Below are 16,530 nucleotides of genomic sequence, written 5' to 3' on the forward strand. Positions count from 1 at the left end.
TAAGTGCAGTATGCAGCACGAAACTGAGGGTATCTATGGTGAGGGGTAGCTATTAGTAGGTGAAGACCTTTTTTTTTTTTTTTGGTCTTCAACCTACAGCTAGGCTGAAGTTGCAATAATATTTACTCAACACGAATCGAACGCTCAAAATGTAGACTAGTTTGCTCGCTCGAGACTAGCCGAAACACGTCTCGGCTTTAATTAATCCGGGTCACATCCGGGTCAAATCCGGGTCTGACCCGGATCCAGGTCAGTGGGTCATCCGGGTCAGCAGTAGTGACCCGGTTTCAACGTTGATAAAAACCCAATACACTTCAATATTAATTTTTTTAAGTGGCAAAACCCATTTTGGTCTGCCTGCCTGCCTGCCTGCCTGCCTGCCTGCCTGCCTGCCTGCCTGCCTGCCTGCCTGCCTGCCTGCCTGCCTGCCTGCCTGCCTGCCTGCCTGCCTGCCTGCCTGCCTGCCTGCCTGCCTGCCTGCCTGCCTGCCTGCCTGCCTGCCTGCCTGCCTGCCTGCCTGCCTGCCTGCCTGCCTGCCTGCCTGCCTGCCTGCCTGCCTGCCTGCCTGCCTGCCTGCCTGCCTGCCTGCCTGACCACAATTGCAAGGATAGAGGCTAAACAACGCATCATATAGCCACCATTTTTTGCCACAATACTTAACTCCAAGTGTGCCTTTTGTGGTTCCAATGAGTGTCTGTCCTCTGCGTCTTGCTTTTCCTTAAATTTTCAATTGTGTTGGTCTTCTTCATGAAACGAAATTGTATCAAAGCCTTTAATTATCCATATTGACACCTTCCATATTAGACGCCACAAAACTATTTAAAGCGGCACTCACTCTGCTTTAAGAAGTATTTCTTGGTAGACACTGTACATGCACAATAGGACCTTTTACAAAATAGCTGGACCAACAACAACCAAGCAACACGTCCCTTTACAATATAGCTGGACCAAGGATATGCCCTTTAATGATCTAGCCGTGTTTATAGTGATTGATCATTAAATACACGTTTCATAGTATGGTGAAAAAAACAAGGCATGCTATGACCATTCCCCTTCATATCACATATAGTCTAGCTGGCTGAGGCCCACTTGAAATGCTCTAATAAAGTAATCACTCTAATACAACAGCCATGTTCGATATTCTAATAAAACAGTCACATACACATATCATAGCTGTAGCTATAAGAAAGAAAACTAAACAAACTAGTATATTATTAATTTAAAAATTAAATAGGGATCTAGCAATAAAAACTAATGAAACAAGAGTATTATTATGAATGATGGTATTACAACATAGCTCTGTGGGAAAATCCCTACTTTGGCATTGAACAAAATAACTGTTATGACATGCCAATGTAGGGATTTTCCCATAGAGCTATGTATGTGTAGTACCGTCATTCATATAATCTTGTCTTACTAGTTTTTTATTGCTTAGTTCCCTACTTCATTTTTAAATGTTTAATATACTAGTATAATATAGCATCTCATAGAATCCTCTTGCTGTAAAGCCTTAGTAAATAAAAATAATAAATTATACATATGCTATAGTTTTTGTGTTCTATATTTGATGAATATCAAATGAAGGATATATAAATTACAAGTATTGAATTATTATGAGTGAACTGAAAATAAAATGAAGCCAAGATGCATATTGATTTACTCAGTGAAAAATCTCATTATTTTGGTTTCTGTGTATTACACACTTGTGACTTGTCCGTTGCACATACCTTCACTAGCTTCCCATTGTTATACAATGCACTACTGCATGTCTTGTATAAATATTTCCACAGGTTAATAACAATGGAGTTATCAGTTTTCAACAAGTTTTTACTGAATATAGGCCTCGACTTTTTCCTGTTGGTCATGATTTAATTGCCCCATACTGGGATGATGTTGATACCTCAGTAACTGGAGTTGTGTATTATCGAGAAACTAGTGATCCTGGGCTACTTGACAGGGCTACCAGGGAAATACAGTTGTCATTTTCTTTGCCATTCTTCACTGCTACAAATTTGTTTATTGCCACATGGGATGCTGTTCCACATTTCGGAGGGCAAACTAGCAAGGTAAGTGAAGAGAAACTGTATGTATGTTGTTGTGGTCCAAAACTGGAGTGACCAGAGCATCAGTGTTGCTTTTAATGCAAACAGGGGGCATCATAATCACAAAACTACCCAGTGCAACCCAGAGTGCTGGCTGTAGAATTTGCTTAAGCAAATATGTATGATAGACAAAGTGAAAAACAACTGAGAATATAATATATGATATGATACTTATTTTGCTTGAAATACCTGGTTTTGGTCAACACCGACTACTTTTCCTATATTTTCAGTTAGTGCAAGAAGCATGTCCTCTGTCAGAGTAGTCAAACACAGTGTAATTGCATTATTCACAGAAAAGAATCTACTATCTTAAGGTAACTGATGTACAGCATTGATCATGTAATGATGTTCTAACTTCCCATGGTATTTTTACCTTTCTGTCATTACATTGTTTATGGGTCATTCCGTGTCAAATCAACAAGGAATTTAGGGTCACCTCTCGGATTTTGACAAAACTTGGTGTGTCTGTACTAACTCTGATGCTTATCACTCATGTAAATTTTTGCTCCATACACCCCATAGTTTCTGATTTATGACCACAAATATTTTGAATATGTCATGAAAAATTGGTTCATCTCTAGTTACAAAATTGACTGTAACTTTGGACTGTGTAAATATTTTTAAACACAATTTTTACTGATGGAAGACTGTTGATCAACCTTTCCAGTGATCCCTAAATTATGGGAGATCTACTTAATTATGGTTCAAAAGTACTTTATCAAAAACTTTAATCCTTTATATTTCGAAAAAGGCTGCTTGAAATTCTTCAAATGTGACCGGATTTGCGAAAATGTACCTTTTCCACACATTTGACATACCAGCAAATTAAACAAAATGATGCAACACTTGACTGCTTATAGTGATTAACTTGCTCTTAGTATCAAACTGTAGCCAGATACTGTAGCTACATTCATTGAAACTTTCAAGCAATTATATGCCATGGTCAAAAAGTTATGAAGCATTAAACTTCAAAAAATGAGTCCAACTTTGTGTGTGAAAAAGGTATCTTTTCGTGAATAACTGGTGGTCGTGACCACCATTTTTTGTGAATAATGATTGGGTTATGGTCTATGTTTGATAAATTTTTGTGGTGAGACCACAATGGACTCAAGAGATATAATGAATTATGTTGTGGCATGCAGTGGAATTTTGTACTCTATTATTGCCGTATGGGAGTGTACACCTCCAATAACTACTCACAACAAAGCCATGCCAAGTTTGTCTTACAGAGTGAAGGTGTCTAGGTACAGTGCAACCTATATTAGTGACTACCTGTATTGAAAGACCATCTATGTGCTGTAGGGATCCGCCAATTATGCTTATTATTTTACCTATTATGCTATGCTGCACTGCTCAAAATTTTGCCTATTATGCTTAAAATATTTACCTATTATGCTCAAATTATGCTCAATGCTCATACCTCAGTTTCCATGCTTTTCTAGTAAATTTGCACTTTTAGGCCAGGTAGACTTGATTACTTGTTTCTCATCCACAAAAAAAAATTCAGATTTCCATGTGGGAAATAGGTCATTTTTCATTATATGTTAGTAAAGAAAATGCTTCAAATCAAGCTGTCTGTTACTAGAAAGATTTGCTAAAGCCTTTTAAGTACTAGTACTTATGTTTTACCACCGTTTCTGATGTGAAGTTGAACGTGACATTAGCTGTGCTGTAAAATGATAGCCAACCTTCTCAGCATCAAAATTTTGCTGTAGATCACATCAAAACAATCTCAGCATCAAAATAAGTGTGCAGATGATTGATAACAGCAATAATGAGATTAGAGGCAGTCGAGTGAAAAGGGATGCGGGCAGGATGAGAAAAAATTAATCAAGTTTGCCTGGCCTTATGGGAAAACAATAAGTTACTGAAGCACAGATTCTAAATCCTAGCTTGTCAAAATGCATGTCACAGAGAAGATCGATATACTCTAATAGAACAGTCAGCTGTCTGATTATTCCCTGACTGTTCTATTAGAGTATATCGATCTTTTTCTATGATATGTATTTTGATAAGCAAGAATTTATGGTAATGCACAAGTGTTCTGCCTATTATGCTAGCATTATGCTCAATGCTTTCAGCAAGGGGTCCGCAACTCCGAAAAATCCTGTACGAGATTTCAAATCTTTGCAATTTTTCAAGATTTCAAGCAATTATGGCAAGATTTCAGAACAATTTGAAATCTTAGATGTCTGGAATATTATCATCACGTAATATGTAGTATACGGAAATACGCGAAATTCTTTCTCGAGTTCTCTGCAAACTTGTGGGAATGTTGGACGTAGCATACGTGACGCTGAAAATACGGAAGCATACAGGAAATATGCGGAACTTTACAACAATTTTCAGAGATCTCAGATTTCAAAAGGATAGATTTCAACAAGATTTCACAGAGGGCTGTACGAGATTTCAAGGGAGTTGCAGACCCCTTGGCTTTCAAGCACCTATTATACTCATTATTATGCCAGCATAATTGGTGGGTCCCTAGCTGCAGTTAATTTATACTTCTTTAATTGGATATTAATGTATAGCACCAAAGCATCAACCCTTTCTAGCAAATACAAAAAATGGTCCTTATTAGACAGGTTGATTTAAATTACAGATCTGATCATCATTTGTCCATAAACATATCATGTGAATGTTGTAGCTACCATCTCTTCAGAACTACCGTCTTTATTAAGTTGAATCCCACTTAGGCCTCAGTCAAATATGCTTGTTGAAGAAGTACAACTGCGCACTTCTATATCACTCAAGGCCTCAATACCACCATCATTGTCATATTCACTAGTACTACTGTCAAGCTCCCTATTATCAGTAGCTGGTATTATTTCTATATCACTATTACTCTTGTTTAGATTATTAGCAATAGCTTCTGCTGTCACATGACACGCCATATTGAGAAACAATTTACTAAAAATTACGACTTAACCCAGGATACTATCGCAAAATGCCGGCATTATGCCAGCATAGCAAGTAAGCCTATCATGCTTTAAATTATGCTGGCATATTTAACGGAGGCCTAATCCCACTGTAGCCCTATTTAAGTTGTGTATGTGGCTGCATAGGTATGTACAATAGAACTCCTAAAAAGAGATACCTGGACACCTTATTAACCAGGACACCTGTTTATACTCACACTCTAGTGGTGCACATACATTTTGGAGTAAGATACTTCTGTGGCTTCTGTAATATGAGCACTTTATTGTGGTTCTAGGAATGGAGGGGTTTTACTGTATACATGTACTGTGTGAAATTAATTACTAAAATCACTTTACATTTATGACCACTCTGAAGATCAAGTCATAAATTCATCATACTCACGCAGGAGGTAAACATGTTGACCACATTTTCATGTGTACTAAAGGGTTGATACTTCGGTGCTATACATTAATTTCCAATTTAAAAAGTACTGTGTTTACTCGATTTGTGCCCCAGGGGTACTATTATTTTTTTCCCAAAAATAAGGATATAACCCTTCAAATAGTGCCACATGCGGTATTATTCGAGAGTGCGCTGCTAATATTTTAAACCTGCCACTACTATAGCTAATCTACATTATAGTTTTATAAAACAATCACAACACGTTGCTATATACTTACTGCTATATATACAGGACCTTTCTTTCACTCAAGTCCTTGTAGCACAACCATGTCACGCCTCATGCTAAGTGGTCAATTTACTAACTAATATCTGGAATTTCAATTATGTGACAGCTATTTAAGTTTTACCAGGACAATGCCTTCCTTAAATCAAGATGGAGACTAATACTAAGGTATGAGAGCACTAGTAATGAATAATTACGAAAGTATAGTGCGGTACTATTCGAGGGTGTGGTACTATTAAAATTATTTTCAGAAACAAGGATAAAGACCCTCGAATAGTAACACACTGTGGTACTATTTGAGGGTGCGGCACAAATCGAGTAAATACAGTATAAATTAACTGCATGGTCTCAATACAGCACTGTACCTAGACACCTTCACTCTGTAAGACAAACTTGACATGGCTTTGTTGTGAGTGGTTATTGGAGGTGTACACTCCTATACAGCAATAATAGACTACAAAATTCCACTGCATACCGCAACATAATTCATTATATCTCTTGAATCCATTGTGGTCCCACCACAAAACTTTTATCAAACATAGACCATGACCCAATCATTATTCACGAAAATATTGAAGAATTTCAAGCAGCCTTGTTCAAAATATAAAGGATTAAAGTTTTCAATTAAGTACTTTTGAACCATAATTAAGTAGATATCCCATAATTTAGAGATCACTGGAAAGGTCAATCAACAGTTTTCATCAGTGAAAATTGTGTTTAAAAATATTTACACAGTGTGAAGTTAATCAATTTTGTAACTAGAGATGGACCAATTTTTTCATGAAATATTCAAAATATTTGTGGTCACAAATCAGAAACTATGGGGTGTATGGGGCTAAACATCTGCATGAGTGATAAGCATCACAGGTACTACAAACACACCACGTTTCATCAAAATCCAAGTGGTGACCCTAAATTCCTTGTTGATTTGACATGGAATGACCCTTATACTATATGTGACCGGATTTGCGAAAAGGTACCTTTTTCACACACAAAATTTGACCCATTTTTTGAACTTTAAAGCTTCATAACTTTTTGATCATGGCACATAATTGCATAAATTTTTCAATGACTCTAGCTACAGTATCTGGCTACATTGTGATGCTAAGAGCAAGTTAATCAGTATAAGGAGTCACATGTTATATCATTTTGTTTGCTGCTATGTCAAATGTGTGGAAAAGGTACCTTTTCGCAAATCCGGTCACATATACTTATTCTATTGAACAAGCTTCTTACACTATGAAGCGATAGTAAGGAAAACTTGTACTGTAGTGTGAGATTTACAGTTTTAGAAATATCTGTGGGGAGCTGTGAGTTTATAAGCACTGATTCATTAAGGAGCAGATCTGCATGTCCAAAATCAGTAAATAGCAATAGATTCACAATGGCTGCAAAGATAACATGTATAGGATGAACACTTCAGCAATGTGCTTTACAGTTGATAATTAGATCATCAGTTGATTTTTCTTGCAAAAAATAAGCAATGCAGTGGAATTGGCTTTTATAGCATGGCACTTTCCTTTGGTTATGTCCTTACATTGCAATCATGTAACATTATTGATTAAAGTAATGTAATAGTTTTTCTTTAATTGTTACAGACAAACACATTTCAATGTGTGCTAGCAACTGATGGAACAAACTCATTTGTAATATTTCTCTATGCTGATCAACTGTTACAGTGGACATTACATAAAGCCACGGTTGGATATGACACTAAGAATGGCACTAACTTTTACAATGTTCCTGAATCAGATACTTTACTAATTATTAATATTACACATACAAGTAATGTGGGTATTCCTGGAATATGGATGTTTCAAACTGGTCAAGGTATGTGTATACACTGTGGTGGTGTTGTAAAAACAATTATTTATTTCACACCTCATGCTGAAAGGAATTCCAGAGGACATGCATACCTCTACAACAAAATATACATTAGTAATAATGTTTATTGTATCTATATAAAGAGGTTACACTATAAGGGTGCATACCACTTTTACAAAGACAAATTCCTCCATATGACTGCTTGACTGTTTTGTATGGTAGTCTAGTTGTGGCATATGTTATTGATGTATCTAACCACAAAGGCAGTTCAGAACAAGCAATTTTTAAGAAGCAGTTTCCACGACTTGCTGTAAATGAAGTTTGGGTGATTTCACCACTAAACAATACTTAATGTACATAATGTACTTTGTCATGTACTCACTAGAACCATTCATCGACAGTTGACCATGGATTGGAGCTAAATTTGCTGTAGAGATGCCTGCCAGGTAGGGGAGTCCAAATTTGAAAGAAATTTCCAAAGATATCTCTGAGATATGAGGTGTCCAGTTTCAGATATTTCTTTACTTTTTCTTCTTTTGCTTCTTTTTTGCGCACTTTGCAAAATCTGCCATAAAAAAGCAAACATGTACTCCAATAAGCTGAAATTTTAGTACACTTGCAAACGTCAGTACCAATTTCCATGGAAATCTGATCAAGATTCATGAAGTTATGAACAATTATTCGTGTAAAATCAGATCAAAATTCTACAGGATAAACCAATTCAAGGAGTCAATTGAAATTGGTCTGTATTTAGATTAACCTTTGTAGGAGTGCCTTTTAGTGGTTTGAAAGAAATCAAGATTAAAACTACTACAAAGATACAATGCAAAAACCAAGAGTGTGTAACAATCACTTGATTGGGTTTTGTTAACAAAAACGTTAGTTACCACACCTACTAGGCAAACCGCTTTTAGGAATGAGCTGAAAATCGATGTAAAGGTAGATTAATCATCACTAGTTGAAACAAGAGATGATGGTAGCTATGAGGGAAAATCCCTAGCTACTTGGCATTGTAGCGATGTGGGAAAATCCCTACTCAGCATTGTAGAATATTTTTTTATTGCACTAGTTTGTTAACTTTTTTGTTAGAGCATAGCTATGAAATGCACATGTGGCTGTGACTGCTGTATTAGAGTATCTCAATCTCACCACTCAGCTATGCAGGAGATCAAGCTAGTGGGCATGGCACAATACCTTGTTTTTATTACAGACCTAGATCATTGTTGTGGTGCATTCTGATCATTTAAGGGTTGTTTTTAAAGCACAGCTTAGCTGCTATCCGATACTGCAGTCCATTAATTGCCTCAAATAGTTTCGTGACATCTAAATACACTACTTCAAGAAAAGTGTCGATACAGAAAATTAACACCTTGGTATGATTTTCTGGCATGAAGAAGACAACTATTTAATTGAAGGTAAAAGGAATGGCAAAGCGCAGAAGGCAGACATTTGTTGGAACTACAAAAGGCACATCTCACCAGTGAGGTTCTTGTTGTGGCGTAAAATGGTAGCCGTGCACTGGCCTCTAGCTTTGCGACTGGTTGGCAGGCAGGCTTGGCAGGAAAAATTTCAAGTCATGGCAATTTTTAAAAAATTCAATATCCGGATGACTGTAAGTGTTTTCTTGTTTTTTTAATGCTGTAATTGATGCTGAATGTAGTAAGACTATTCTGTAAAGGTGATTTTTGCCACATATGATATTTCCATGACGGTTTTTAGACACAGCTTTTTTTAGTGACACATGTCACTTTAGGGGAACCTTACTAAACAGTATGACCATACTGTTTGATAGAATAACTTTTCAGTGGTTAAGAAAAAGTCACAATAAAAATACCAACTACGTGTAACAAATGCTTGATCAAGATACTCTAATAATGCAGTCACCCTATTAGAACCTTCAGTAAGAAGCAAGTCTCATCCTGTAGAGAGTTCAGCTACAATCAAGTGACCATGTAGAGAGTTCTGCTACAAACAAGTCACCCCATACAGAATTCAACTACAAAACAAGGCACGCTGTAGAGAGTTCAACTACACAACAAGTTAACCTGGAGAGCTCAGCTAACACCAAATCACCTTGTAGAGAGTTCAGCCATAACAAGTCACCCTGTAGAGAGTTCAGTTACAAAAATTCACCCTACACTGTAAAATTCATTCCATCTGGATGGAGCTGTGTGTGTGTCAAAATTGTATGTTCTATTTTTCTGTCGATATGTATGTATGTACCCACAATGTGGCATGCCAACTTCTTGGGCCACACAACACACTCCCATGTGTCTTGATGTATTTATTAAACAGAAAGGCCTGACCATTTTTTGATGTATTTTTAAACCACTTGTGTGTGCCCATGCCTGGTTTACTGAAGCTGTTTTCGTAAGCGTGTGCGCGTGTGTGTGGTGTATGTGCGTGCGCGCGCGTGTGTGTGTGTGTGTGATTACCTACCTACCTACCTACCTACCTACCTACCTACCTACCTACCTACCTACCTACCTACCTACCTACCTACCTACCTACCTACCTACCTACCTACCTACCTACCTACCTACCTACCTACCTACCTACCTACCTACCTACCTACCTACCTACCTACCTACCTACCTACCTACCTACCTACCTACCTACCTACCTACCTACCTACCTACCTACCTACCTACCTACCTACCTGCCTACCTACCTACCTACCTACCTACCTACCTACCTACCTACCTACCTACCTGTTTGTCTGTACATGAGCAAAAACTTTTAAATAGTAAAAAAGCTAAATGAAGTCCATATTAAACTTTCACACAGGTAATTAAACTTTGCTCTGAGGTGGTTTCTTTTGGCGGTCTGAAAGACAGGTGTGGTGACTCTCTACAGACTTTGTGAACTACCTTCTCTTCAGATTTTAAAGGTGTTACACAGCTGAAAAATGGTACAGGCCTTGTAGACTACCAGGAATAGCCTATCTCTAAATGTACAGCTAAAACAAATATTCTAAATGAAAGAGAATGAATGCTTTTAATCAAAAATGAATAATCGAATATTCTATTATACTGAAATACACTGTATATGTGTTATTTCTTATTAATTGTATTTGATTGTAAAACATCATGATATCTTAAAAACCTCAGTAGCTAGGCGGCTTTTGAAATGAAATAGAAGTGTCTCATGATGTAGCTATTAGACGTGTACTGATAAAGATTTTCAGTTGTACCATTATCCAATTAGTTTGTACCTAAAAGAGCTGATACCAATTTTACTGATTTAATTATTGCATACTTAAGTGTAAATCAAATGAAACTACCAGTGTGGCTACTGCATGATGTATATAATTTTCAGCATGGAGAAAACAGAAGTGATGTAACTTTTGCTATACAGCTGGTTACCTATGATGATGTGGCCTCTATTACACAACCAGGCAATTATCAACCACAAATATTTTACTTCTTGTCTGGATTACTCCGTGTTTTGATTAGTTACCAAGATGGCTGCAATATACAGATTATCAGATTAGTTTTCCTTTGGTGCAGTTCTTTATTCTTAAAGTGTAACAGCTACTGTTCTGGGCAAGAATACTTTAACACTAATAAATAAATAATTAAATAAATAATCACACATACAGTTGTATGGCTTCTTGTAACTTAGCGTTTTATGGAATAGAATAGAGAAGCTTTCTATTTGTTTGTAGTGAGCAAAAAGACTTTACATTGCTGGTAGCATTAGTGCTCATTACTGATATGAAAGGCATATCAGAAACCGATCCGATCATTGTAAACAGGAGCAAGATTAATCCACACGCGAGTCAGTCATAAGTCTCCCACCTACACAGTCAGTCGAGGCCTCGACACATTCATAAACCATTCGGTATCATGGGAAGGAACACCCAGCGATGCAGGTACAGTACCGCCCAGAGGTAACGTTACAATCCCTTCGCGAGTGCTCAAATCCAGGCCACAACTCGACATGACGCATGACTGAAATATATCACATGCGAAGGCACGCGGTTACTGGGGCAGCCACCTGAGGGAGCTCACGTTTCATGGCTACATGTGGTGAGTTAGTTAGCACACACATGCTAAAGAAATCATGGGTTGAAAATTGGCTACACAAGTGTCAGCTGCTCGTTAGTGTAATGTTACCTCTGGGTGGTACTGTAGCACTGTTACCAAAGGCACTTGCATTATATCACACAGACCCGCGTTACCTATATCAGATGTTTCACAACACTTCATGCCTGTGGGCACCCCTGCACATATAATTATATTGATATAATGGTTCCATAGATAGTAGAAGGTGCGTAAGGAATCATTTCTCACGATCAGGAGTTCAAAGATTAGGGTTAGTGTTTGGGTTCAGCTTAGCTACTATAAATCCAATTAGGGTTAGACCGGGTTTGAGTTTGCCATATAGGCTAGATCACTATTTTTATATTATCATGCATTTAAGTACTTCTAAAATTCAGGGTTCTGGCAGCTGGCAGTGGTGGTACAGTGGTTAGGGCTCTGATGCATTATGAAAAGTCCTGGGATCGAGCTCAGAAATCTCACATTTTATCTTTTTTCCAAGTTTTAAGTTAAAGTCACAAAAGGCATCAAGCATTGTGAAATCAGTGCTACCCATATCAGACGAACTCTTCAATGAAGGGTGGCAGATAACAGGTCTGCCACAACTCCCGATGCTTGGCAATAAAGGACAAGATGATGGTGATTCATACAACAGGAATTAATCACAGTGCCTTTGTATATTCGACCAGTAGACATTTCTATCTGTGAATCCTGTCTGCTAGGTACCAATGTTGCCATTCCTTTGAAATTTATGACTCCTCACAGCAGCCTGTGACACATACCTTCCCACTGAACACTGATCCATCAGCTCCAGTGCAAGCACCAGTACATATGCTCAAGGCAGTGCAAATCCCTGCAAGCACAGAAATTGTTGTTGAAGGCATAGTTCAGGGTCATGTTCCACCTGATATCTTGCTTATATTTGATCCAGATGGACAGCTACTTCAGTCTGATTCCATCAACATATCAACCACACTAATCCAGCAGCCCACCAACGGCTGTCTTTGGCTACTTGTTAAGAATTCATGCTGATGAAACTATCAGTGCTGTTATGGAAGACATTTGTCCATCACAACGCCTGTCAGAGGAACAGAGGAAACAATTACTGGCTTCACTTCTTCAAATGATTAATAGCACTTGACTGATTCACAGGTACATAATTTGTCACAACTGATTTTATTGTATGATGATGTGTTCTCTCTGCATGCACAGGAGCAGGAGTGTGGTGAAGTAGACGGCATCACCCATGTTGTCAACACAGACAATCATCCACCCATCAATCAGCTTCCTCAACGAGTCCCCTTTGCTCAATGTAAGGAGATGTCTAAGCTAGTTAACGAAATGTTACACAACAATGTTATAGAGGATTCATCCAGTCCATGGTCTAGTCCTGTGGTATTGGTGAAGAAGAAAAATGGTCAGCTTCGTTTCTGTGTGGACTATAGATGCCTGAATGCCATTACTTGGAAGGATGTTTTTCCGATGCCCAGAATCGATGACATACTGGACCATCTAAGTAATAAACAATTTTTTTCAACACTAGATGCTAAGTCTGGGTACTGGCAAGTTCAGATGGATGAATCATCTAAGAAAAAAACAGCATTCCATGCATCCAATGGTTTATATCAGTTCCGTGTTATGTCCTTTGGCTTTTGCAACACACCTGCCACCTTTAAAAGGGTCATTCAACACATTTTGGTAGGCCTGGATGGAAGTTCCCCATTTTGTTGTGCATACACTGATGATATTCTAGTGTTTTCTGATACCCTTGAACAACACACAATACATCTTCAACAAGTGTTCGAATGCTTACAATCAGCTGGTTTGCTGCTACACGCAAAGAAGTGTATGTTCACAGGCACCTTTGCAACATACCTAGGCCACATAATATCATGCAATGGTCTACATCCTGACTCTACAAAGATTACAGCAGTTCGTGATTTTCCAATTCCAACAACAGTAAAAGGGTGTTTGTCAATTTCTCGGATTAACCAGCTACTATAGACAATTTGTTCCAAATTTTTAAAGATTGCGTTACTGTTACATGCTCTAACTAAACAAAACATCCCATTCCAATAGACATCAGCTTGTCAAACAGCCTTTGAACAACTCAAAGTACATCTAGTGTCCCCCCTAATGTTAATTTCAACTACCCATTTGCTCTTCATACTGATGCAAGCAAAGGAGGATTGGGAGCAGTGCTAGAACAAGATGTCGGTGGTACATCTCACCCTATTACTTATGCCAGTAGGACCCTATCAAAGCTGGAAGCTAATTACAGAGCAATTGAGTTAGAAGCACTGTGTGTCGTTTGGTTCCTTCACCACTTTAGAGCTTACTTACTGGGCCACAAATGCATTGTTTACACAGAAGCCACTAAAATCATCTCTAACAACCAAACATATAAGTGGCCATAGGGCCCATTGGAATGAAATAATGGCCGATTATGACATGGAAATCAGGTACAAGCCTGGTACTATGAATGCAAATGTTGATGGATTATCCAGGGTACCAGTAGCTACAAGTACAATGGCCAATACCACTGTTTCAGCAATCTCAGGAAGCTCACCTTTACCACCAGCTGACAACTCAGATCTCAACACTTTGTCTTCCCAGCAAAAGGTAGATCCCCAACTCAAGGAAATCATTACGTCTCTCACCAACCATAAGGATGCTTACAACAAAGCTATCTCAAACCTCTAATTTAGTGCTAATAAATGATATCCTTTATTTTATTGATACACAGTCACTGAGGTTACGTGTGGTTGTTCCTACAAATATGAGAACACAGCTAATGGAAGAAGCACACACTGGTGCATTCTCAAGACACTGCGGCTCAGGGATTGTTTCATAAGTTAGCAAAACAATACTGGTGGAAAAGTATGTACACATATATTTACCATTATTGCCATAGTTGTCTTACATGTGCTTCATATGGTGGATCTTACCACAAGGTACATACTCCACTGCAACTACTTCCAGTTAGGGCACCATTTGAGCATGTTGGTATCGACATTATGGAGATGTGCCTCAAACATGTGAGGGAAATTGCTATGTGTGTTGATAATTATGGACTACCCCACAGAATGGGTGGAAGCTTTCCCCATGCCGAATCAAAGTAGTGGAACCATCACCAAACTATTAATTGATTATGTCATCTGCCTCCATGGGGTCCCCAATCAACTTCTGTCAGGCAGAAGAAGTAATCTCCTACCTGACCTGCTTATGGATATCTTTCATTTAACAAGCATGAAAAAGGTAAACCCAACAGCCTACCATCCTCACACTGATGGTCTGGTGGAAAATTTTAATAGAACATTAAGAGCAATGCTTGCTAAGCACTCCAAGCAATTTGGTATGGATTGGGACAAACACCTGCAACATTTGTTGCTCACCTACTGAACCAAGCCCAATGATTCCACTGGTGAGTCACCATTCTACTTGTTGTATGGTTGGGATTCTCGGTTCAACTCTACAGTCTTCACCATCTTTACATATGTTAGATGCTAGAGATTACCACACTAAACTGGTGATCAGTCTTACAACTACATGAGACATGGCACATAAATCAATTGTAAAAGCACAATCCAAAAAATATTCCAATATGATAAAAAGGCCAAAGGTGATAAAATTATGATATACATGCCTCGTGAGGCTACAGGAAAAGACAGAAAACTGGCTCTGCCATACCATGGTCTTTACCATATCATTGATATTCATGCTAACTGCTTGCTTCTGAGACCTCTGATAAACAACCAATTCTCATCAACATGGGTTGCGTGTCCCCGTGTCCACAGGAGGTACCTGATCATTCCTGGCTTAGACCATCTGCACATCAGAAGCGTCACCGACACATCTATTCCCCTATTACAATGATTCCAGCTCAACCTGCAGATCATCACTATGGTACCAGATTGAAGACTAAGTTCAATGCACAAAGGCATGCGCCCTACTGAGACTGGGATTGTGACATGAATCCATATACACACACTTATTGTATACATATATCATAGATTCGGTCACACGATGTTGTAGTTTTTATGTGAGGCAGACAATATTTGTATCCTTTTAATTCGTCAACTGTGTTTGTCTTCTCTACACTGCCTACCATGGGTTACAAATCCAAGATATCATGAACCACAATAGTGGGTTCATAATAGGGATCGTCCATATTTTGTTGTTACAAAAACTCTAATAGAACATACTCCTAAAATCCACCTTGGAAAGCATCCTTCAGCTCAAAACAACTATCTGATTGTTATTTGCAATGAGCATTGGTCCACTAGTAAGTATCAAGTGAAAAAGAATTAGTATCTGTATTTCAGACAAACATGAAATTTGCCATTTTGTTCATCTTCATATTATTATTATTTTCATAATATTATTTGTTTCATTCATGTACAGCAAAACTTATCCACTTTTTCACACTAAAACCTATATAGCCATGCTTACTGAGTCCTTCTGCATGTCCATGACCTATTATTAAGCCCTTATTCCACAGATCGCAAACCACCTTACACCTCAAAATTTTTCCAAGTTCTCTTTGCCATTACACTATTGGCACAGTTCCGTATATTAAAGAAGCCGTATAACAATAAAATTACAGGATTCTGTTTTGTGAGCTTTATTGTAGTGTTTAATCTAGGCTGAAGCAGTACTCAAGGCTGTAACAGCACTTCTTACACTTAGAAGATCATGCATAGCGTCTCTGCATGGTGAGTATACTTCTTCCTGTAAGCGCACAATCATGATTTGCTATACAAACAACCATACAAGTGCTCTCTCACAGAGACAAAATGAAGTGATAGCACTGATACCAGAGATTATCATACAGTACGATAGTACTGTATAGTAGGGACCACAAAGGAGTAGGCGTGGCCCACAGGATAACATTACCCAAAAACCAGCTTCAATTTCCCCTGACGACGCTGAGGCAGTATTGGTAGGTAAAACTAAA

General features: G+C 38.2%; 1 protein-coding gene across 1 annotated transcript in view; it reads left to right on the forward strand.

Moving 5' to 3' along the window:
* Nucleotides 1-16,530, forward strand: part of LOC136261074 (uncharacterized) — a 111,390-nt gene that overhangs the window by 8,948 nt on the left and 85,912 nt on the right. Inside the window, exons 2-5 of the mRNA XM_066055040.1 lie at nucleotides 1,791-2,066; nucleotides 7,305-7,536; nucleotides 7,794-7,855; nucleotides 12,786-12,990. Of these exons, the coding sequence (XP_065911112.1) occupies nucleotides 1,791-2,066; nucleotides 7,305-7,536; nucleotides 7,794-7,855; nucleotides 12,786-12,990 (775 nt within the window). The remainder of the gene's footprint in view (nucleotides 1-1,790; nucleotides 2,067-7,304; nucleotides 7,537-7,793; nucleotides 7,856-12,785; nucleotides 12,991-16,530) is intronic.

Source organism: Dysidea avara, chromosome 7 (assembly GCF_963678975.1).
Source record: "Dysidea avara chromosome 7, odDysAvar1.4, whole genome shotgun sequence".
NCBI lineage: Eukaryota > Metazoa > Porifera > Demospongiae > Dictyoceratida > Dysideidae > Dysidea > Dysidea avara.